We start from the raw sequence: 25,239 nt of genomic DNA on the forward strand, positions 1-25,239 counted from the left end.
GAAAGTTTCTATACTTGGATTGGAAGTTTCCTAATCCTTTCTCACCTATATTCTAAGCCCTTGCCGTGCCTTTCTTAAGCCAATTCCATGTGGATTCTGATTTGGCTAGCCTTATTCCTTGTGGATTTGGGTTATACAAATCCTTTTCAGAAACTAAGTGGGCCAAAACCCTTTCCTTGGTGGATTAAACCCTTATGCCGCAAAACCTAGGGCCTAATCCTTTTATTTCTGCAAAGTTAAACCCTAATCTATTTCCCCTAGGGTTGTGCCGCACATATCATTTCTAGAAGCCTAAAAATCTGCACAAACCCTAGTTCTTTTCTCCCTTGGATGGGCTAAGCCTTTTAATCTACAAAACCCTAACCTTATTCCATCAGATTTTGTGAAAACCCTAGCCTATAAATATAAGTTTTTCAGCCACAAATTCGTGATCACCCCTCTGTTGGAAATATGCCCTGAAAGTCAATCTTTGGAAGAAATCTTTCAGGACAAATGAATCGATGTATGGATGATTCTTATACATCAAAAGGCAAAGATACTAATTAGGACTATCTCAATAAACGATATAAGTCCTGAATAGTGAATCCATGGACAATGGATCGATTGAAGAAGTAATCTAATGAGTTAGACTACAGAGACCTTCTTCACATAACCATTATGTCCAAAAGGTTCCTGGTCGTTGGATTGTCGGAGGGATACTGACAATGCTTAGACCGGTACATACCTTGTCCGCTTCAATTGGAAGGATGGAAAGTCTCAACCCATTCGTGTTGTGACACTAAGACAAGTATGTAGGTGCTCATTAAGGGAATGAGTTCACTGAACACAATCGAATCAGAGTACTTGCATGGAGGTCTACTCACATGTCAAGCAAGTAACTCAAATGGTTGGAATAATGTAAGTAATCCTTTGACCTGAGGCATCGTCGTTGTCTTGTGGTTAAGTACTTAATCTTTGATTATGTCAACGTCACTCTATTAGAATGTCAACGGCATAGTTGGGGTTAAGCCACTTAGTCATGAAGGCAAGTGTATGCGCAACAAGGAATCTCTAATCCTCGATAAGAGAGGAAGAATACTCTAAGATATGATTTGGGAATCTTCGGCCGAAGTATCGAGCGTAATAAAGGAAAGCGTTCCTATACGACTCAATTGGATCATATAAGAAGGAATAATCACATTAGGGGTTTGACATGATATATCCATACCCTAATGATGTGATTGAGAGTATTGTATTAGAGAAGGATTGAATTACATTGTAATTCCAACTGACTAGGTTCTTCGAATAAACTTCTACATTAGCTTGGGTAGCTATGACATATGGTTAGATGTCACTCATAGCTTGTGAGTTCTTCTAGATGATTAAATGTAGTCATCAAAGAAGAAAGGTGAATTAAAATGAGGTTTTAATTCACTAAGTGATTGAATTAAATATAAGCAATTGGATTGATGCCAATCACCTCACTGCCTTGCTAATTAGAACCTAAAAGATTGTTCACCACAACACTATTGTAGTGAGTAACTAATGGATGATGGAAATAATTAATTGGATTAATTAATTGTTGTGATTAATTTAGAAAGTCTAAAGAAATCATAAAAGCGATAAAGATCGTTTTGGGCTTAAGAAACGTTCGGGTTTAATTGGGCCCATTGGGCCTAAACCCATTGGGCTTTTATTCAAGCATTGGATGACTTAAAATAATAAAAGCCCAAAGCCCAAACAAACAACAAAGAGGCCGGCCACTTTAGGTGTGAAAAGAGTGAGATATTTAGTCAAGTGTTGACTAGGTTTCTTTTGTCTATATAAGCAACTTTATAGAGATAAAGTTCATTAGGGTTTTTGTGTGTTAAAACAACAAAGAGGCAAAAGAAAAATAGCTCTCTAAACTACACAAAGGCCGGCCACCAAAGGGGGTTTTTTACTAACATCTCTTACACCCTTTTGGTTATTCCTTCATCCTTCTCACTACACTAGTGGGTGAGGATCTTTAGAGGTTTCCTACTTTGGGAACTTGAAGAGAACCTAGGAGCACTCATTGTAACAAAGTGGAGGAGGCAAGGAGGGAAGCTAGGCTCAAGGATTTCAAGGAGCAAAGGGCTTGGAGGTGGTCCATCCTTGGTCTCAAGTCTAGATCAAGAGGTATAAGACTAACCTTCACCTTGTTCTTGATTCTTTAAAATGTTTTGATGCATTATATATAAACCTATGAACCTTGAAGGGGATTTGCATGACTATAGCTTTGATAATATGTTATAAATGCTTCCGCTGCTTTCGTATATTCAATATGATTTGTATATGCATGATAGTCTATTTGAAATCCCATTCTAGAATCTCATAAATTTCCCTTCACCCTCATGCCATTCAGAAACACCTTTGCCGCAACCCTATACACCATTCTACATCATTCATTTAAGCCATTCACTCCATCACACATCCAGCCGCACCCTTTCACCCTCATTAGCCATCCCACGCCATTCTTACCATCCATCACCCCCAAAACCATCACCCATCTCTTGTGCCACAGCAAGGAAGAAGAAGGAGAGCCCTTGGACGTGCTTGCCATTCGAGTTCGAGTTGCTGGAACGTTTTAGGTGTAATCTTTCTTTTGTTTTCAATGTTTAAATTCAATAATCTTTGTTTTGTGAGTATGATGAACTAAACCCCTATTAGCTAGGGGGAATTTCAAAACCATGGCTATTCTTGCGATATATTTAATTACATCCAGTTGTGATTTCATGAATTGTGAATTCAATTTACTTATCTGTTTGAATTAAAACGTGTTTATGTATGTGAGTTGAGAGTGCACACTTAATTTGTATGCATAAATATGATGCTAGGATATAAGGGAGTTTCACCTAATCTTTATGAACTTATATTCATAAGTAGTAAAGGTTGTTAGCCGCAATTATGTTAAGTAAATTCCTAGCATAAGTATCATGCGCTTTCATAGTTACGAATGCCTTGTCAACACTTATGATTTCCATAGAACTTAATGATCTTTGATTGTTTATCTATTATGCGCTTTCACTTAGGGAACTTTTAAGGAATATTTTAATTGCAATGTGCTATTTCCATTCAATTCAATGACTTAAGGGAAATCTGAGGGTTAATTTAAGCATACCTAATTAACTTGGAGTGTTGAGGTTCATGTTTCATTGAAAAAGCAATTGAAAATTATTTTGTATGCAAGTATGTCATGTGTGGACAAAAACCTCCTAGTTGGCCCATCATCCATATATTTCACCAAATCTGTGCAATCTGCCTAGTTTTAGTTCTTGCTTTGTTTTATTTAATTTTCGTCCAAAACCAAATCCCCCTTTACTTTAGAGTGTCTAACTAGTTAGAATATGTTTTAGATTGTGTTTTTAAGTGTTCGGAATCAAGGAAAAACTAAAATTCGTGCAAAATTGTGTTTAGAGTCCAAAACTGCCCAGTTTGTGTTTTTAGGCAATTTTGAGTGTTTTTAGCTTATTTTGAGTCTTGTGAACTTGTGTTGAGTCTTTTGAGTCTAGTTAAGTGTTTTTAAGCTTAGTTTTATCTATTTGAGTCAGTTTAGAGTGTTTAGCAATCCCTCCTAATCTCCGGTTTAAGAACGATCCTTACTTACATATATACGACAATTGTTGAAAAAGGGTTTAATTTGCGTGTTGAGTTAATTTTCGCATCAAATTTTGGCGCCGTTACCGGGGGTTAGCAACTTTGCTAATCCCTTTTTATTTCTTTTTGTTTAATTTTGTTTGTTTTTGTTTTAATTGCTGACCTTGTTTTGTTTTCTTGTTTTTAGGTACTAGTTTATGACTCGGAGTACTCATCCGATTCGTGAGAATATCTTAGACTTTGACGACGATTTCGAGCGAACTTTGAGAAGGAAGAGGAATCAACAAGAGCCCCAACCACCTCAACCTGCACAAGATCGTGAAGAGGACGAAGTATGGAAGAGGAGGCTACGACTCAGATTTTTGAGGAAGAACAAGACATGGCAGCAGATAATCGAACAATCAAGGAGCTTTCCGCTTCGGGATTGGACAATGCCATGCCCTTATGCATTCAATATCCAATGGCAGCCCCAGACAAGACCAATGAGTTCGAATTAAAGTCAAGCCTACTGCACCATATTCCTAAATTCCATGGGTTGTCCATGGAAGATCCTAATAAACACTTGAAGGAGTTTGAGGTTGTTTGCTCAAGCATGACCCCCGTGAATGTTGATGGGAACATTTTGAAGATGAAGGCTTTTCCCTTTTCTCTCTTGGAAAAGGCTAAAGATTGGTTGTATGAACTAGCCCCTAGAACTGTCACATCATGGGAGAGTATGAAACGGGCGTTTTTGGAGAAGTTTTTCCCAACTTCTCGAGTCATTCTTTTACGCAAAAGGATTAGTGGCATTCAGCAGAACCAAGGTGAATCATTTCCTACTTATTATGAACGTTTTAAAACCCTTATTGCTTCATGTCCACAACACCAAATGAAGGAGGAGCTTATTCTTCAATATTTCTACGAAGGGCTTCTACTAATTGAATGCCAAATGTTAGACGCCTCAGCGGAAGGAGCTTTAGTGGACAAAACACCCATGGCAGCCAAGACCTTAATTGCTAACCGAGCATTGAGTGCTCAACAATATGAAGGTGTTAGCCAAAGAGACATACCACGGTAGCAACAAGTTAATGAGGTAAGTGCTATTTCTGAACTTCAAAATCAAATGGCTAATCTTACTTCTCTTCTTTCGCAGGTGGTTGAAATACCAAAGGTACAAAGTGTGGCTGTTTGTGGAGTGTGCTCAATGAATGGACATCTCACGGATAAGTGCCCTCAATTGATCGAGAACGGAGGGTGGGAATCTGCCAATGCCGTGGGTTTTGGGAGTCAAAACCAACCAAGGAGTGATCCTTTCTCTAATACATACAATCCTAAGTGGAAAGATCATCCAAATTTCAAATGGAGGGAGCCCCAACAACCCCAACAACAAAATACATTTAGGTAGCAACCTCCGAGATTCTACCAAAGGCTGTATGCACCCACACACCCCCAAGCACAACCTGCCCAATCCAAAACAGGTTCGTCCATAGATAATGATCAAAATTTTCAATTACTAACTTCTATGGCGTAGGGAATGCAAAATAGGGACAAAAAGGTTGATGAATTGGAGAAGCAAGTAGGGCAGATTACGGAGTTCATGGGCCAATTCAGAGAGCAAGGCAAGTTGCCTAGTTCAACCATTGTCAATCCGAAAAGAGGATTCGAATCTGCCAAAGCAATCTTGTTGCGAAGTGGAAAACAAGTTGAAACAACCCCACAACTATCTAAATCAGCCCCAACGGAAGATGAGAAGTTGCAATTCGAGGAGGAGGAGTAAGAGCAAGCCATGGCAAGGGTAGTACCATCCATGCCGCAGCCACCCAAACAGCCCCATTCTTCTTCCAAGGGTAAGGACGTTCCAAATTTGATTATTTCTAATGTTAGTCCCCCAAATGTACCCTTTCCTCGCAGATTCATGCAATCAAGGAAGGAGGAAGCTGAAAAGGCCATTTTGGAAACATTTAGAAAAGTACAAGTCAATATACCACTTTTGGATGCAATTAAGCAAGCTCCAAGGTATGCCAAGTTTTTAAAAGAACTTTGCACCACTAGGAAGATAATTTCAAACAAAGAGGTTGTCAAGGTAAGTGAAAATGTCTCAACCATCTTACAACGTAAAATGCCCCCTAAATGCAAAGATCCAGGCAGTTTTACAATTCCTTGTGTTATTGGCAATAATCGTTTTGAACATGCCATGCTAGACTTAGGTGCATCTATTAATGTCATGCCTTACTTAATTTATGCATCTATGTACCTAGGTGAGTTAAAAAATGATGGTGTGATTATTCAACTAGCCGATAAATCTAATGCCTATCCAAAGGGTGTTTTGGAAGATGTTTTAGTGCAGGTCAATCATTTAATCTTTCTGGCGGATTTTTACGTGCTTGAAATGGACGAATCAGACCATTCCCCTTCGTTGCCAACCCTCCTTGGACGCCCATTCATGAAAACTGCCCGCACTAAGATTGATGTGTTTAATGGGACTTTGTGATGCGAAAACTAACTTAACACATAAATTTAACCCTCTTTTGACAATTGTAGTATAAGTATAAGTAGGGATCGTTCTGGACCGGGGATTAGGAGGGCTTGCTAATAACCTCTAAACCGACTCAAAAACATAAAACTAAACTTAAAAACACTTAACAAGACTCACAAGACTTAAAGCAAACTTAAAATACTCAAAACAGCTTAAAACAACCAAATAAACTTAAACTAGACACTAGGAATGACTTTGGACGAAAATTGATTTTTACTTGAATCAAAACACTTAAAAACACAAACTAAAACAAATTTGAAACACTTTGAAACAAGAAACTAAAAGGGGGTTTTGATTTGGATGAAGTTGAAACAAACAAACAAGTATGAAAACTAGACAGATTGTAAAACAAATTTGAGAAATAAGATGATGGATGGGATAGCTAGAGGTTTTTTCTCCACACATGACATGAATGCAAACAACTAGATTTCCAGTTACTACTTCATTGAATTATGAACGACAATGCCCCAAATTAACTGTGACATCACTAGTTAACCCTCAGATTTTCCTTGTTTTATTGGATTGGATGACATCATTCGACAACCCAAAACATTCTTCAAAAGTTCCCTACATGACATCATAATAGAGATACAATCAAAGATCATTATGTTTAATGAAAATCATAAGCATTGACAAAACACTTGTAACTATGACATCATGTCACTCATGCTAGAATTAAACTTAACACGATCGTTTATAAGCAACCTCCACTACTTATAAATATAAGTTTGCAACGATTATGTGAAACTCTCTTATATTCTAGCTTAGGATTTATGCATGCCAATTAAGTGTCGACCCTTAATCAACAAATACAAATAAGTTATCAATCAAATAGTTAAGCCAATTGCATTCACAATTCAAGAGTTCATAACTGGAATTTATCAAATTATATTGCACACATAATCATGGCTTTGAAATCACCCCTAGCCAAGAGGGGTTTAGCCACTCATGTTTACAACAAAACGAAAGGAAATGAATTTAAACATTGGAAACAAAAGAAAGAAAACACCTAAATGCTCCAACGATCCAAGTTGGACAGCAAGCACGTCCAAGCACTTTCCTTCCCTTCCTTTGCTACGGCACAAGGTGTTGGTGAGTGTTTGAAGGTTTGTTTGTATGGAGGAATGGATGTGTTTGGATGAAGGTTGTATTGAAATGGGGATGAATGATCAAGCAAAAACTAAACTATATGGCTGCCACACACACTTCCTTTTATAAAGGAAGTGCACGGCAATGGAGGGAAATTGGTGGTGTGTGTAATGATTCAAGGGTGAAAATGAAGTAATGATGCAAAGCATGGGGGGGGGTAAAATGGAGTGGTGTTGCAGCAATGAGTGCATGGAGTGGTGTTGAAATGATTCAAAGGTGAAAGTGAAGTGATGACGCAAAGGATGGGGGCGTAAAATGGAGTGGTGTTGCAGCTATGAATGCAAGTAGGGAACATGAATGATTGTGCACAAGGTAGAGAAAGGAAAGGGAGGTGGAATGGTGCAGAAATGAGTCAAAGGTGCAGCAAGAGTCATGATGCACGACATGGGATTCCAAAGGTGGTGGATGGTGCATCAATGAGTGCATGTAGTGGAGGTAAAAGTTGTATGAAATCTGATGGGTGAAGGGGACAAGGAATGTGCAGCAATTGAGTGCAATGATTCAATGTGTTGGTGCATGAAATCATAAATAATGAAGGAGACAAGGGTGGTGCACGGCATGAAGGGATAATGATTGTAATGGTGCATGAAATGAGTGCAAGAAATTTGGTGCATGAAGGGGACAAGGGTGATTATGCATGGCATGGGTGGAAATGTGAGTAAGTGGTGAATCAATGAGTGCAATGAGGTGAAAGGATGTTGTGCACATGATAGACAAAGGAAAGGAAGTGGAATGGTGTAGCAAATGAGTGCAAGGAAGGAACATGGATGAATGTGCACGGCAAGGGTGGTAAAATGGAGTGATTTATGGCAGAAAATAGGAAAGGAATGGCTCCCTTGCACGGCAAGGAAGAGAAATGGTGAAGGATGGTATGGCTTGGACTTTTAGGGCAGGTTTAGGACTTGTAGAATATGTAATGAAATGTCCCAAAGTATTTAGGAACCCTTCGTGTGACTAAATCTTTGGTAATTTAGGATTAGGAAAGGTAACGACAAGATAAGGCAAGTTTGACTAGTCTTTCCTCATTCTTAATGGTTTCCTTGTCTTCCTTGGTCCTCAATTTATTTTCTTCCTTTCCTTGGCACATTCCTAGCTTCTTTAGATCTTTAATTTCGTCCAACCACTTTGCTCCATATGCATGCAATCCATTTCAGCCCAAAATTGCTCCAAAATGCACCAAAATGCACTTTCTTGCCAACTTTGTTATTAGGACCTATAAACACACGAAAATAGCTTAAAATACATAATTGACTAAGAAATAACAACATAAATGCACAAGAACAAGCTAACTAAGTCGCATAAATATGCTCCTATTAAATTCCCCCACACTTAGCTTTTGCTAGTCCTCGAGCAAAACAAAACAAACGAAACAAACAAAACACAACCTAGACCTTCCAACATTTGCCTCAGGGATTTTTAATGAAACATGACATGTTAAAAATCATCATTCCCACATATTTTGGTCATCTTTACACTTGAGCACATACTTAATCACAGTCACCACTTACTAGTTCACAATTAACCAATTAAAACGATGTTTTGAATGTAGTAACATGCCTTAGAGAATTTGCTCAATTCTTTACAAGATACTCTCTATTTTCACACATATTTTCTGACTACACACCCTACATTAGTATATGTGAGAAGATTAATGTAAACACGAAAAACTAGGACTCACATATGTTATAACAAAGAAAGCAATTTTCTGGAGATATTAAACATGTTTACATATGATCTCATGAATGGAATGCTACTACTTAGATGCGAGAACCAGTGACACCATATGCTCATACCAATTTCGAACTCCACAAATTGAAACACACAACACTGAAGATTGAAGTTAAGAATTGTAACAGGGCTTGGGGGTAATGGCTAACAATGAAATAGACACTTGGAAATCACTTTAGAATGCAGAATCAACTTTTAAATACAAAGGGAAGATTCATGCAACACTTAGGGCTGAATTCAATGTTTTGGACCCTTTTTGGGTTTTTCAAAACAATTTTTTAAATTTTTATGAGATCTTCTGATTTTTATGTCAAAACACACTAAAACACTCCAAAACAGCTTAAAAACACTTAAAAATAGCAAGGAACAACACTAGAAGTAATGGGTGATAAACTCTTACGAATTTCATGCAAAACAACTTGGTTACCCACCCACACTTAAATTAAACATTGTCCTCAATGTTTCAAGTATAAACTCACACAAAAAACAAGCAAACAAACAAACAATGAATAAACATGACAAGTATAGCAAAGTAAAAACCAGACAGAGTAGAGTTTAAGAACGCAAATCTGGTTATGAAGATAAATGATCTTGTTGACTTTCCACAGCTTTGATCTCGAACTGGTTTGGAATTCTGAGCGAGGAATATGAGAGTTCCTTGGTTTCAAATTAGACTCCTTCTGCTGGGTTGATTTGATTGTGCAGGCTGCATTCTTCTCTGCTTGTTTCTTCTGCACGGCAGACAGGCATGAGGTAGAGGTGTTAGTCTGTTTCTTTGTTCAAGCTGTCCAAATGCCGACCATTTGCTTTCTTTCTCCTTGTCCCTAGCTGAGGATGAATTAGCATATTGTCTCCACATGCTTCGAGGTATCATTTTCACTTCCCTTATTTGTTATCTAGGCAAATGTGGTAGCTTTTAAGAAAGCATAAGATGTTGAAGATGAGTACTCGAGAGTAAGGCTAGGTAAGCAATCAGGAAGGGGTTCCAGGCAGTCGGTTCCAGATCGGAAGATTGATACCAAGTGCTGGCTGATTGCTCTCTTTCTCCTTGTCCCGCAGGTGAAAACAACGACAAGGAGAAGGACAGGGAGAAAGCATGATATGAGATACTCTTGCTTTCAACCTTCATGATATGAAATACTTTTGCTTTTGATGAGTTGCTTGCAGAGGTACCCCAAGGAATAAGGAACACTGAGTGACTCGATAGGCTTTGTTAGGAAGGCATTCTCGGAGATGAAGAAGGGTTATGTATGTCTGCCTTACTATGGAGGGTGAAGGTCGACATGTATATGAATTAATAACCGGTACTATTCTTTCACTCTTGTCGGTAACCGTTTGATGATTGAACAGTAAACTTCACATGCTTTCTACGTCATCAGAAATCTTTTGACACACCCCGATCCGGAATGTCCACTAGGACCCCGAATCGAGTTGTGCTGGCCGCCACCACGAGCTCTGATGCCAAACTGACATACCCCGATCCTAGAATCAAGGCGTGCTGGTCGTCACGTGAGTGTGACGTAGCCAAAAGTGCGACACAGAAGCAAGATATAACAGAAATATGAAGGAATTTAAACCAACCCTAGCAGCATAACTCTCTCTTGTATGCTAGTAGGTTATGCTGCTAATGGTTGGTTTAAATTCCTTCATATTTCTGTTATATCTTGCTTCCGTGTCGCACTTTTGGTTACGTCACACTTACGTGACGGCCAGCACGCCTTGATTCTAGGATCGGGGTGTGTCATCTTTGACAGATTGCTCGTAATTTCCGCATGGCTGAGTGTGCATGTGATAGGTGCTGACACGTCTGGAATAGCAGGTGCCTTTTTGATATCTGGAATCGGCGCTTCGACAAATTGCCCGTGATTTCCGCAAAGCTGAGTATGCATGTGACAGATGCTGACACGTCTGGAAAAGCAAATGCCTTTCTGATTTCTGAGCTTGCCTCTTCAATTTCTAAGCTCCGTCGAGTGCAGGTCGCATGTGACAAGTGCAGACAAATCTGGAAAAGATGATGGCCCGTGGTTTCTGAGCAAGCCTAGCTTTTGAGAAAGCTAGCACCTCTTCGATTTTTGAATTGGCCTCTTTGATTTCTGAGCTCGCCTCTTCGATCTCTGAAATCCCGTCGAGTGCTGATTTTTATAGAGGCACGCAGTTCGTTTCAAAGCACACTTGAATTTTCGGCTGTAGAAACTCCCTTCTTGCACTTCTAAGATCTTGATTTGTCCGACCTCTTCTTTCTTCAACACCTTTGAAAATGTCTGGCCCCTCCGGCCGTCGTTTTGACTTGAACCTTGGTGAAGAGGCAGCCATGCCTTTTCCAGACAACATATAGGAGCATATTTATGCGACTTAGTTAGCTTGTTCTTGTGCATTTATGTTGTTATTTCTTAGTTGATTTAGTATTTCAAGCCATTTTCATGTGGTTGTAGGTACAAAGGGTTAAAGAGGCAAAGAAGTGCATTTTGGTGCCTTTTGGAGTAGTTTTGGGCATGGAATGGTTATCACATGCATGGAGCAAAGTGGTTAGACGAAATTAAAGATCTAAAGAAGCTAGGAATGTGCCAAGGAAGGGAAGAAAATAAATTGAGGACCAAGGAAGACAAGGATACCATTAAGAATGAGGAAAGACTAGTCAAACTTGCCTTATCTTATCGTTACCTTTCCTAATCCTAAATTACCAAAGATTTAGTCACACTAAGGGTTCCTAAATACTTTGGGACATTTCATTACATATTCTACAAGTCTTAAACCTGCCCTAAAAGTCCAAGCCATACCATCCTTCACCATTCTGTTCCTTGCCGTGCAAGGGAGCCATTCATTTCCTATTTTCTGCCATAAATTACTCCATTTTACCACCCATGTTGTGCACATTCATCCATGTTCCCTCCTTGCACTCATTTGCTGCACCATTCCACTTCCTTTCCTTTGTCTACCATGTGCACAATATCCTTTCACCTACTTGCACTCATTGATTCACCATTTACTCACCTTTCCACCCATGCCATGCATAATCACCCCTGTCCCCTTCATGCACCAGATTTGTTGTACTCATTTCATGCACCATTACACTCATTATCCCTTCATGCCTTGCACCACTCTTGTCTCCTTCATTATTTCTGATTTCATGCACCAAAACTTTGAATCATTGCACTTAATTAATGCACATTCCTTGTCCCCTTCACCCATCAGATTTCATACAACTTTTACCTCCACTATATGCACTCATTGCTGCAACACCACTCAATTTTACCCCTCATGCTTTGCATCATTACTTCACTTTCACCCTTGAATCATTACACACACCACCGATTTCTGTTTCATTGCCGTGCACTTCCTCTATAAAAGGAAGTGTGTGTAGCAGCCATACAGCTTAGTTTTTGCTTGATCATTCATCCCCATTTCAATACAACCTTCATCCAAGCACATCCATTCATCAACACATCCATTCCTCCATACAAACAAACCTTCAAACACTCACCAACACCTTGTGCCGTAGCAAAGGATGGGAAGGAAAGTGCTTGGACGTGCTTGCTGTCCAACTTGGATCATTTGAGCGTTTAGGTGTTTTGTTTCTTTTGTTTCCAATGTTTAAATTCATTTTCTTTCGTTTTGTTGTGAACATGAGTGGCTAAACCCCTCTTAGCTAGGGGTGATTTCAAAGCCATGATTATGTGTGTAATATGATTTGATAAATTCTAGTTATGAACTTTTGAATCGTGAATGCAATTGGCGTAACTATTTGATTGATAACTTATTTGTATTTGTTGATTAAGGGTCGACACTTAATTGATGTGAAAATTACTTGACACACAAATTAAACCTTATTGATAACAATTGTAGCAAAGATGTAAGTAGTGATCGTTCTAAACCGGGGATTAACTAGGGCTGCTAATCTACTCAAATTAGACTCTAAAACACTAAACTAGACTTAAAAACATATATTTAGACTCTATAGACTCTAAACTGACCTAAAACACTCAAATCTACAAAACTAAATGAAATTGACTCGATTCTAGACCTAAAAAGTGATTTGGACGAAATTAAAACTTACTTTGACGCAAAAGATTAAAAGAAAATAGATTGTAACTTAACTAACTCAGAATACACTTAAAAGACTCAAAACAGAACAATACTAACAATTAGACTCAAAACAGATTCTAAGGATTAAATTGGACGAATTTAAGACTAAACTAAGACCCAAACAATGTTTATGGACTAATTCTAACCTATATTGACTAAAAACACTCTAAAGAACCTAATTAGGATAGATTCTGACCTAATAACACAAAACAGAAAATGGGGTTTGATTTCTGACGAAATTGAATGAAAACTAAACAAATTGCAAATCAAAGTAAACTACAACGAAATTGAGATGAATTCAAGGGTGAAAAGCTAGTTAGAGGATCCTTCTCCACACATGAACATATGCAACATAAATCAATTTCCAGTATTGTTTCTTTAAACCATGAATGACAATGCCCCAAATTATTCGTGAATGCACAAATTAACTCTCAGATTTCCCTAGATTCATTGAATTGGATGAATGCATGCAACAACCCAAATCATTCTTCTCAAGTTCCCTATATGAACAGCATGATAGAGATACATTCAAAAATCATTAAATTCCATGGAAATCATAGGCATTGACAAGGCAATTATAACTATGAACTGCATGATACTCTTGCCATGAATCTACTTAACACGATTGTGACTAACAATCTTCACTACTTGTAATTATAAGTTCCTAACGATTAGGTGAAAGTCCCTTATAATTTAGCATCAGATTCAAGTATGCAAACTAAGTAGGCCTCCTTAATCAACACACAAGAATAAGTTATCAATCAAATAGATAAGTAAATCGCATTCATGTTTTATGAAACAATAACTGAAAGGAATCAATTCATATTAACATATGTCCATGTCTTCGAATTCACCACTAACTATTAAGAATTTAGTTCCACATGTTCATAGCAATTGAAAAGCAAATTGAAATAAACATCGAAATTGAAACGAGGGAAGAAAGAACTCTTAGAACCCCTAAGGATGCAGATGGCTTGCGCACAAGGCCCTCATTTTTCTCCAAAAGGTGCAGCAGAGATGTATCTTGATGTAGAATGGTATTTTGTGATGTAGAATGGTGGTTAGGTTGCGGCAAAGGTGTTTCTGAGTGGTATGAAGGTTGGTCACGAATTTGTGCTGGATATATATATATATATATATATATATATATATATATATATACATATATGCTCAACAAAACCCTAGGGTAAATCAGATTAGGGTTAGAAATCAGCACACTAGGAGAATTATGGCCCTAGGGTTTGGCACAAGGATTTAAATCCACTAAGGAAAAGGTTTAGCCCAATTAATTTCAGAAAAGGATTTGTATAATCCAAATCCATAAGGAATAAGGCCTAATAGATCAGAATCTACAAAGGAAAAGGGATAGAGGGGTGCAGCACACATTGGAGGAAAAAGAGAATAGCTTGCAAGGCAATGCAAAAGCCTTCTAGAAGGGAAATAGGCGCCACTTTTGTAGGGTTTCTAGAAACAATGTGTTTTGTGGCTGATTTGGGACTTTAGAAGGGAATTCTTCTAGAAATTGGTTCTAGAAATATATATTTAGGTCCCCTTGCAGCTAGGATTAAGACATGATAAGATTAGGATTGGATAAGATAAGATATGGTTGGTTTGGATAAGATAAGTTTGGATAAGGTTGTGGATAGTGTTTCCTCTTTTGAGCTTATTCCTTATCTTCTTTGGTTGTTTTAAGCTGTTTTGAGTATTTTAAGTTTGCTTTGAGTCTTGTGAGTCTTGTTAAGTGTTTTTAAGTTTAGTTTTATGTTTTTGAGTCAGTTTAGAGGTTATTAGCAAGCCCTCTAAATCCCCGGTCCCTAACGATCCCTACTTATACTTATACTACGATTGCCAAAAGAGGGTTAAATTTGTGTGTTAAGTTAATTTTCGCATCACAACATATGGCGCCTATCCTTCATATCCCCTACTGGTCCTCTTACCATTGGGGATTCGGTGATGAAGAATGATATGACCACTGCAGTGGTGGCTCGGAACCTTGTCACTCCCAAAGATAATAGACTACTTTCCAAACGGTCTGATGAGTTGGCTGTTAAGGATTCTCTGGTTCTCAGTGTGCAGTGTGCAGGTTCTATGTCTAATATGACCCAACGTCTATTTGCTCGAACCCGTCAAGTTGAATCATTGGCGGCTGAAGTGATGAGTCACAAACAGGAGATTAGAAGGCTCAAGCATGAGAATAAACAGTTGCACAGACTCGCACATAACTATGCTACAAACATGAAGATGAAGATTGACCAAATGCAGGAATTTGATGGTCAGATTTTACTTGATCATCAGAGGTTTGTGGGTTTGTTCCAACAGCATTTGCCTTCGTCTTCTAGTGCTGTACCACGTAATGAAGCTTCAAATGATCAACCTCTGATACCTCCTCATTTTGGGGCTGCGCTGACTGCTGAGGCTTCGGCGAATACTGAGACTTCTCCTAAGCAGCCTTTGTGAAGGCTCCCTCTTGTATTTTTCTGCCTCCTGTTCATTTTCAACGAATTTTAATGTAAAAATACCTTGCATATCTGTCAATGTTAAAAAAATAAACCCACACCAAAAACAATTAAACAAGCAACAAATAAAAATGACAATCATGGCAAAATAAAACTGCAGAAAAGGGAAGGTTTTTAGGAATGCAAAACATGGGTTGCCTCCCAAGAAGCGCTTGCTTTAACATCTTGCAGCCAGACGAAACTTCCTTTGAAACTTAGATAGGGCCCACAACACTGAGTGGGATTTCTTCCACAATCTGCCCCACATCACTCTCATAGTATAGTTTCAGACGATGCTCGTTCACTTTGAATTCGTTGCCGTTCCTTAAGCTTTTAACTTGGACTGCACCATGGGGACAAATATTAGTGACAACAAATGGCCCAATCCACCTAGACTGTAACTTACCAGGGAACAATTGTAGATGGGAATTGAATAGTAGCACTTTCTGTCCAATTGAGAATGTTTTTCCCCAAATCATTTTGTCATGAAACGACTTTGTTTTCTCCTTGCAAATTCGTGCATTCTAATAGGCTTTGTTCCGTATCTCCTCAAGTTCATTCAGTTGGAGCTTCCTATTTATTCCAGCAGCATCTAAGTCCAAATTGAATGTTTTCACAGCCCAATGCGCTTTGTGCTCCAGTTCCACAGGTAGGTGACACGGCTTGCCGTAGATTAGTTAAAATGGAGACTCCCTAGAGGTGCTTTGTAGGCAGTGCGATATGCCCATAGTGCATCATCTAAACGGAAGCTCCAATCCTTCCGGTTTGGCCCAACAGTCTTCTCCAAGATTTGCTTGATTTCTCTATTCGAGACTTCGGCTTGGCCACTTGTTTGAGGGTGGTATGGCGTGGAAACCCGATGCTTCACATTGTACTTTTTAAACAGCACCTCAATGGTGCAATTGCAAAAGTGGGAGCCTCCATCTCTTATGAACACCCTTGGCATGCCAAATCTAGAAAAGATGTTAGCCTTGATAAAATCTGCCACCACTCTAGAATCGTTAGTATGGGTGGCTTTGGCTTCCACCCATTTCGACACATAATCAACCGCTAGCAAAATATAAGTAAATGTTGGAAATGTGCCCTAAAACCAATCATGTGATGATACTTTACGGACATTTCACATGTTAAACTAATCTAGTTTAATATAAAGGGCAAAGATTATTGTTTGAGCCGTCTCATATAAATGTTATATGCTTAAACGATAAAGTCCAAGGAATATGTGATTGGGAGAATGCAATCTAATGAAGTTAGATTCATGAGACCATTCTTTCGTAGACACATCCTAAATGTTCCTGATCATAGGATTGTCAATTGGGCATTGACAGTCCGTTAAGATCGGTACGTACTGTGTCTTCTCTCAGGGAGAGTGACTAGTCTCGAGTCATTGGTGTGTGTGACATCAAGACAAGTACGTAGGTGCTCAATAGAGAATGAGGTCACTGAACGCGATCAACGAAGAGTTCTCATATTCATGTCACATGAGAACTCATGGTTGGGATAATGCAAAGTAGTCCTTTGACCTGAGGCATCATAGTTGTCTTGTGGTTAAGTCCTTGATCTTTGATTATGTCAAACGTCATTCCATTGGAGTGTCCACGGCATCGTTGGGGTTAAGCCACTTAGCCATGGAGGCAAGTGAATGCGCAACAAGGGATCTCTAACCTTCAAACTGTTTGAGGGAGAATACTCTATGATATGATTTAGAATCTCTGGCCAGAGTATGAATGAGAGTTGGGAATGCGTTCCGAATCACATTCAAGGAAATCATATAAGCACACGAATCACATTGGATAGTAGCATGAATAAATAAACTATCAAACCAAACAATGTGGTCGGGAGTATTAGATTAGAGAAAGACCGTATTGCATTTGTAATCCCAAACTGAATAGGTTTTCTCTACCTCTTCTGATTAGCTTGGGTAACCATGATATGCTGCAAGGTGTCACTCATGGTTTGTGGAAGCCCTAAACGTGTGTAATCACTAAAGGGAGAATTGAAAGTAAGTTTCAATTCACAATCGATATAAAATGGTTTTAATCGCCCACTGCCTCGCTAAAAGGAACCTAATGGATCGCACACCGTGTAAGGTGGAGATTGAAGAAACAATGGAGATGAGTAAGAATGATTAAATGGTTTAATCATTTATTTATGGCAAGGATTAATTAATATGTTAATTAATCAAACGAATAAGTTCGTTAAAGACCTCGGGATAGTTTTGGACCTTAAGGCCCAATGGGCTTCGAACGTCAAGCCCATTAACTTAAGTTGTATGACAACTTAATGAATAATGATTCACAAAGGCCCAATTAGTCCAAAATATCCTAATGGCTGGCCATATGGTTAAGGGTAGTGAACTTGGACTTATTTACAAGTTTGCCACTCAAATGAATAAAGGTATAAATATGACTTTATAGCCAAAATTCATTAAGGGTTTGTTTTGGAGAAAATTGGTGAGAACTTGTCTCTCCATTTCTCTCTAAAGAGGCCGGACACCTTGGGGGGTGCATCTTGCAATCCCACTACTCCAAGGTCACTCATTTCTTCTCCAATCTCTCCTTGGTGAAGAGACTTAGAGGTTCTCAATTTTGGGAACTTGGAGAAACCTATTCATCCATCCAAATCCATAGATTTTAGATGCAAGGAATGAAGGCCCTCTCTTTGGGTGATTAGCCTTTGCTTATGCAAAGCGGAATCTACAAAGGTACAATTTCAACTCACTTTGTTTTGAGTTGAGTTTTGGTTCACCAATCTACTAGGCTTTGAATTTCATGGTTAATGTTTTGTTTTTAAGTGCATGCTAGCATGATTCCGCCTTTAATTGTTAATTGCATGCTTATTGATGTTGCTTAAATGAACATGTTTTCACAAAATAATCCTTCAGTAAAACCATATGAGGGCGGAAAGGGTCCCATGAAATCCATACCCCATACATCAAAGATCTCCACATTAAAGATTTGTGGCATTTGGTCCTTGGCACCTATTGTACATGTTCTTTGGCATCGATCATAAGTTATACAAAATGTTCTAGCATCCTTAAACAATGTAGGCCAATAGAAACCACTCTCTAAAACCTTAAGGGCTATCCTTTGGGTGCCAAAATGACCCCCACATGCATAACTATGGCAGAATGCAAGACTTGAATTAAACTCATAATTGTGCACACATCTTCGGATAATCTGGTCAGGACAATACTTCCACAAATATGGATCATCCCACACATAAAATCGTGTATCATTTCTGAGTCTATCACGCTTGTATTTATCTAGAGTGCTAGGAACTTGTTTTGTGACCAAATAATTGACCAAATCAGCATACCAAGGCTCACTTACCTCTAGGGACAGCAATTGCTCGTCAGGAAAGGTATCTAGAATGGGTAAGGAGTCCTCCTCATGCACCAAACGGCTGAGATGGTCAACCACCATGTTTTCACTCCCCTTTTTGTCTCTTATTTCAAAGTTGAACTCTTGAAGTAGGAACATCCAACGAATCAGTCTTGGTTTGGCCTCCTTCTTGGTGAGGACATACTTCAACGCTCCATGGTCAGAATATACAATCACTTTAGTGCCAAATAAGTATGAACAAAATTTATCTAAAGCAAATACAACTGCAAGAAGTTCTTTCTCAATGGTAGAATAATTCAATTGAGCATCATTTAGGGTCCAGGAAGCGTAGTGGATGACGTGGGGCTGTTTGTTCCTCCTTTGGCCTAAAACAGCACCAATGGCATAATCGGATACATCACACATTAGCTCAAATGGAAGGCTCCAATCTGGTGGCATGATGATGGGGGCCGAAGTCAACATGTCCTTGAGGGTTTTGAAAGCGGTCTCACACTCCTTGTTGAACTCGAAGGCTACTTCCTTTTGGAGTAAACGGCAAAGGGGTTGGGCGATTTTTGAGAAATCCTTGATGAATCTCCTATAAAATCTTGCATGGCCAAGAAAAGAACGAACCTCCCTCACCGAAGTGGGAGAGGGTAAGTGACGTACAAGATCTATTTTAGATTTATCAACCTCAATCCCTTTTTCTGATACGATATACCCCAAAACTATACCTTGTTTTACCATAAAATGGCATTTTTCCCAATTCAAGACAAGATTAGTTTCGATGCATTGTTGTAAGATCAAAGTAAGATTATTCAAGCATGCATCAAATGAGTCACCAAAAACACTAAAGTCATCTATAAACACTTAAATGATCTTTTCCACAAATTCTGAGAAAATACTTACCATACACCTTTGGAATGTGGCTGGTGCATTGCATAGCCCAAATGGCATGTGTCGATAAGCAAAGGTACCAAAGGGACATGTGAAGGTAGTCTTTTCTTGGTCATCAGGAGCTATCACAATCTGATTATAACCCGAATAACCGTCAAGAAAACAATAAAACGAATGATCGGCTAACCTTTCCAGCATTTGATCAATAAAGGGCAGCGGGAAGTGATATTTTCTTGTCGTAGCGTTGAGCTTCCGATAGTCAATACAAACTCTCCATCCGGTTTGGATTCTGGTGGGCACAAGCTCATTATCTTCATTTTTTACCACAGTGACTCCGGACTTCATAGGAACAACTTGGACCAGCGAGACCCAATGGCTATCACAAATTGGGTAAATCACTCCACAATCTAGTAGCTTGAAGATTTCCTTCTGCACAACGTCCATCATGGGTGGATTGAGTCGGCTTTGTGCTTTTTTGGATGGTTTGGCTTCTTCTTCCAAGAGTATTCGATGCATGCAAGTGGTAGGGCTAATTCCCTTGATATCGACCAATGTCCACCCAATGGCAGTTTTGTATTCCCGAAGCACCCTCACCAACTTGTCCTCCTCTTGTGCAGTGAGTAAAGAAGAGATGATGACGGGCAGCGTCTCTTGTTCTCCCAAAAACACATATTTCAAATGGCTAGGCAATGGTTTAAGCTCTAGGGAAGGGGGCTGGATTACAGAAGGAAGCAACTTGTTAGTCGAAATGGGAATTGAAATTAGGTTATGAGACTTACCAATATGCCTTGGATTTGACTCTAGGGCAGCAACCATCTCCACTAATTCTTCTTGAATAGGCACGGCAAGATGTTCCTTGTTGTTGTCGTGTGCATGCCTAAGTGCTAACCTTTCGTTTTTTAGTCCAATGCTTTGCGTGAGAGTCTTTTCAAGTGCATCCTCACTCAAATCATCAAGGAATTCCTGCGCCCAAGAGTCAATAACAGCAATAGAAAAACAAGAGCGACCATCATGAAGATACCTCATAGCATCAGAAATATTGAAATCAATAACTTCCCCATCAAATTCCATGGTTAGTGTTCCCTTGAATACATCTATCTTTGTACGGGTAGTCTTCATGAATGGTCGTCCAAGTAAGATTGGTAATTGAGGGGAATGGTTTGAATCTTCCATTTCAAGCACATAGAAGTCCGTCGGAAAGACTAGGTGATTCACCTGCACTAAAACATTCTCCAAAACACCTTTTGGATACGCATTAGATCTATCGGCTAGTTGAATGATCACTCCATCATTTTTTTAATTCTCCCAAGTTCATAGATGCATATATTGAATAAGGCATGACATTTATTGATGCACCTAGATCTAATATGGCAGATTCAAAGCGAGTATTTCCTATGACACAAGGAATTGTAAAACTGCCACGATCTTTGCAGTTAGGAGGTAATTTTCGTTGCAACACAACTGAGACATTCTCACTTACCCTTACCACCTTTTTGTTCAAAGCCCTCTTCCTTGTAGTGCACAGCTCCTTCAGGAACTTAGCATACATGGGGACTTGTTTAATTGCATCTAGAAATGGAATGTTGACTTGCACCTTTCTGAATGTGTCAAGGATGTCTTTGTCACTCTCATCCTTCTTTGATTGCATAAACCTGTGAGGAAATGGTGCATTGGGTGGAATGGAATTAGAAGTCCTGGAATTTGAACCCAACTTACCTTTGGTGTTGCTCAATCCTTGCCGAGGGCAGGCCTTGTTCCTTCTCCTCAGATTGCATCTTTTCGTCCTCCTTTTGATTGGATTTAGATGGGTTGGGATCAGATCAAACTTCTTTTCCACTTCGCAAGGTGATGGCTTTGGCAGATTCGAAGCCTTCCTTTCGATTTACATCCGTCGAAATAGGTAACTTACCTTGTTCTTTACTAAATTGCCCCATGAACTCAGCCATTTGTCCCATTTGTCTCTTCAATTCAGTCACCTCTCGAGCTTGATTTTGCACTTCCTTGGCGTAATTGTGCATATCTTTGGCTTAATTTTCCTGACCTTTCACCAACGTAGTTAGTAACTGAATAACTTGAGCATTATCAAAAGACTAACCTGAGTTATTTTGGGTAGGTTGTGTTTGGGGTTGTGCGGGTGCATACGGCCTTTGATAGAATCCCAGAGGTTGCTGTCTGAATGCACTTTGTTGTTGGGTTTGTTGGGGCTCCCTCTATTTGAAATTTCGATGATCTCTCCAGCCTAGATTGTATGTATTTGAGAACGGATCATTCCTTGTTTGGTTTTGACTCCCAAAACCCACGGCGTTGGTCGATTACCACCCTCCGTTCTCGATCAATTGAGGGCACTTATCCGTGAGATGTCCATTCATTGAGCACACGCCACAAGCAGCTACACTTTTTTCTTTTAGTTTTTCAACCACCTGTGAAAGAAGAGTAGTAAGATTAGCCATGTGATTTTGAAGTTCGGAAATAGCACTTACCTCATTAACTTGTTGCTGCCGTGGGTTGTCTCTTTGACCAATGCCTTCATATTGTTGAGCATTCAATGCTCGGTTTGCAATTAAGGTCTTGGCAGCCATGGGTGTTTTATCCACCAAAGCTCCTCCCGCTGAGGCGTCTAGCATTTGGCTTTCAATTGGTAGAAGCCCTTCGTAGAAATATTGAAGAAGAAGCTCTTCCTTCATCTGGTGCTGTGGACATGAAGCAACAAGGGTTTTAAAATGCTCACAGTAAGTGGGAAAGGATTCACCTTGGTTTTGCTGAATGCCACTAATCCTTTTGCGTAGTAGAATGACTCGAGAAGTTGGGAAAACCTTCTCCAAAAATGCCCGTTTCATACTCTCCCATGATGTGACAGTTCCGGGGGCTAGCTCATACAACCAATCTTTAGCCTTTTCCAAGAGAGAAAAGGGAAAAGCCTTCATTTTCAGAATGATCCCATCAACATTCACAGGGGTCATGCTCGAACAAACAACCTTGAACTCCTTCAAATGTTTATTAGGATCTTCCATAGACAACCCATGGAACTTAGGAATATGGTGCAATAAACTGGACTTTTATTCGAACTCGTCGGTCTTGTTTTGGGCTGCCCTTGGATATTGAATGCATAAAGGCAGAGCATTGTCTAATCCCGAAGTGAAAAGGTCCTTGATTGTTCGATTGTCTACTGCCATATCTTGGACTTCTTCAAAAGTCCTTGTCGTGGCCTCCTCATGCTCTTCTACTTTGTCTTCTTCAAGATCTGGTGCAGGTTGAGATGGTTGGGGTTCTTGTTGATTCCTTGCTCGTCTCAAAGTTCGTTCAAATTCGTCGTCAAAGTCAAGGATGTGCTTATGAACAGGTTGAGAACTTCGAGTCATAAACCACCTAAAACAAGAAAACAAGTAAAATCAGCAACTAGGAACAAAAACACAAGAAAAAAAACAAAAGGAAATAACAAGGGATTAGCAAAGTTGCTAATCCTCAGCAACGGTGCCATAAACTTGAGACCAGTCTCTAAAACAATACTCTCAATCACACTATTAGGGTATGGATATATTATGTCAAACCTCTAATGTGATTATTCCATGTTATATGATTCAATTGAGTCGTATAGGAACGCTTTCCTTTATTACGCTCGATACTTCGGCCGAAGATTCCCGAATCATATCTTAGATTATTCATCCTCTCATAACGAGGATTAGAGATCCCTTGTTGCGCATTTACTTGCCTCCATGGCTAAGTGGCTTAACCCCAACTATGCCATGGACACTCGCGAATGGAGTGACTTTGACATAATCAAAGATCAAGGACCTAACCACAAGACAACTATGATGCCTCAGGTCAAAGGACTACTTACATTATTCCAACCATTAGAGTTACTTGCTTGACATGTGAGTAGACCTCCATGCAAGTACTCTCGTTCGATTGTGTTCAGTGAACTCATTCCCTTAATGAGCACCTACATACCTGTCTTAGTGTCACTACACGAATGGGATGAGACTTTCCATCCTTCCAATTGAAGGGGACACAGTATGTACTGGTCTTTGCATTGTTAGTATCCCTCTAACAATCATATGACCAGGAACCTTTTTGGACATGATGGTTATGTGAAGAAGGTCTCTGTAGTCTAAGATCATTAGATTACTTCTTACATCGATCCATTGTCCATGGATTCACTATTTAGGACATATATCGTTTATTGAGATAGTCCTAATTAGTATCTTTACCTTTTGATGTATAAGAGTCATCTATACACACATTCATTGTCCTGAAAGGTTTCTTCCAAAGATTGACTTTCAGGGCATATTTCCAACAATCTCCCACTTGCACTAAAGTCAATCACTAGTGTATCTCATAGATGCTAGTTGAGTGAACTTATGCTCGTAGGTTAACTTGGTTATGTATTAATCCTTTTTATCTAAAAGGGATTTACTTATCAAATGTTTCTAAAACGTTTGATGATGTCTCTTTCTTGTGTTCAAATACTTTGATGAGACCTTGATTCCATGGCTTGAGCAATCGCCCCATTACGTCGTAGTGTCCAACTAATGACCTTATGGTTTGGATTCAATCATTGGTTCTATAAGAACCCTTTCTATTCAAAACACCTTTTGAAGCAGTTTCTAAAACAATATATCGCCATATATTTCGTTTGTATACTTTATACATACTTTGCTCTAACCTTGAGACCATTGTAGTACAATACTAACAATACATTCATATGATTAGTACTTCATCCATTATGAAGTTCCATTTGTTAAAATGGATTATTTTCACTTTGGTTAATAACCTAAGTGAATGCACGCTTCCAGAGTCCTACTCTGATGTTCCTTTCTTAAAGGCAATAATACTTTATCAATTGCTATGGTTTTGATCCTGGGCTATAGTAATATCTTAAAGTGACAACCCCTGTGTTTTTTCACCTTTGGATATCATCTCACAAGTCCATACATGTGTCCCTTTTGTGATTTTATGACACATTCATTATAAGGGTTATGAAAGTGATTTTCTATCATATAGGAAAACACCTTCTCAAATCTTCAACATTTGAGATTTAATTTCCCCATTAAACATTCTTGAGATAGCCTTGCTATATCATTAAGTCCAATTTCAAGTCTATACTTCAAAATTGACCGTGTCATAATTTTGTCATTTTTGAGTAACATCTATGTTTTATCAAGTCTATCAAATAGACTTCATTCATATCTTGTTGCTCAAATTATGACGTCACTCCCATTGGCCTTGTTGTAACTTAGCATTCATTCAAAAATTAACACTTATATTTTCTTGATTTGAATGCATATTGCTCCCACTAACTTGTCTTGGATCTATTGACAATCATTGAGATCCATTAGCTTATTTGATGATGTCTCAACAATTTTGGGACTATCAACAACTCTAGCTAACACAAGTTATTTAAACGAACATACACAAAAGAATTCCTTCTCAAGTAATTCCATTTGAAATGTGT

At 39.0% G+C, this 25,239-nt stretch overlaps 1 protein-coding gene across 1 annotated transcript; it reads left to right on the forward strand.

The window, feature by feature from the left end:
- The first annotated feature begins 5,362 nt into the window (after window positions 1-5,362).
- On the forward strand, window positions 5,363-6,067 carry LOC139187841 (uncharacterized). The gene has a single exon (XM_070804446.1). The coding sequence runs from the start codon at window positions 5,363-5,365 to the stop codon at window positions 6,065-6,067; it is 705 nt and encodes a 234-aa protein (XP_070660547.1).
- The last annotated feature ends 19,172 nt before the right edge of the window (window positions 6,068-25,239 follow it).

The sequence above is a fragment of the Malus domestica genome, chromosome 09, assembly GCF_042453785.1.
Source record: "Malus domestica chromosome 09, GDT2T_hap1".
Classification (NCBI taxonomy): domain Eukaryota; kingdom Viridiplantae; phylum Streptophyta; class Magnoliopsida; order Rosales; family Rosaceae; genus Malus; species Malus domestica.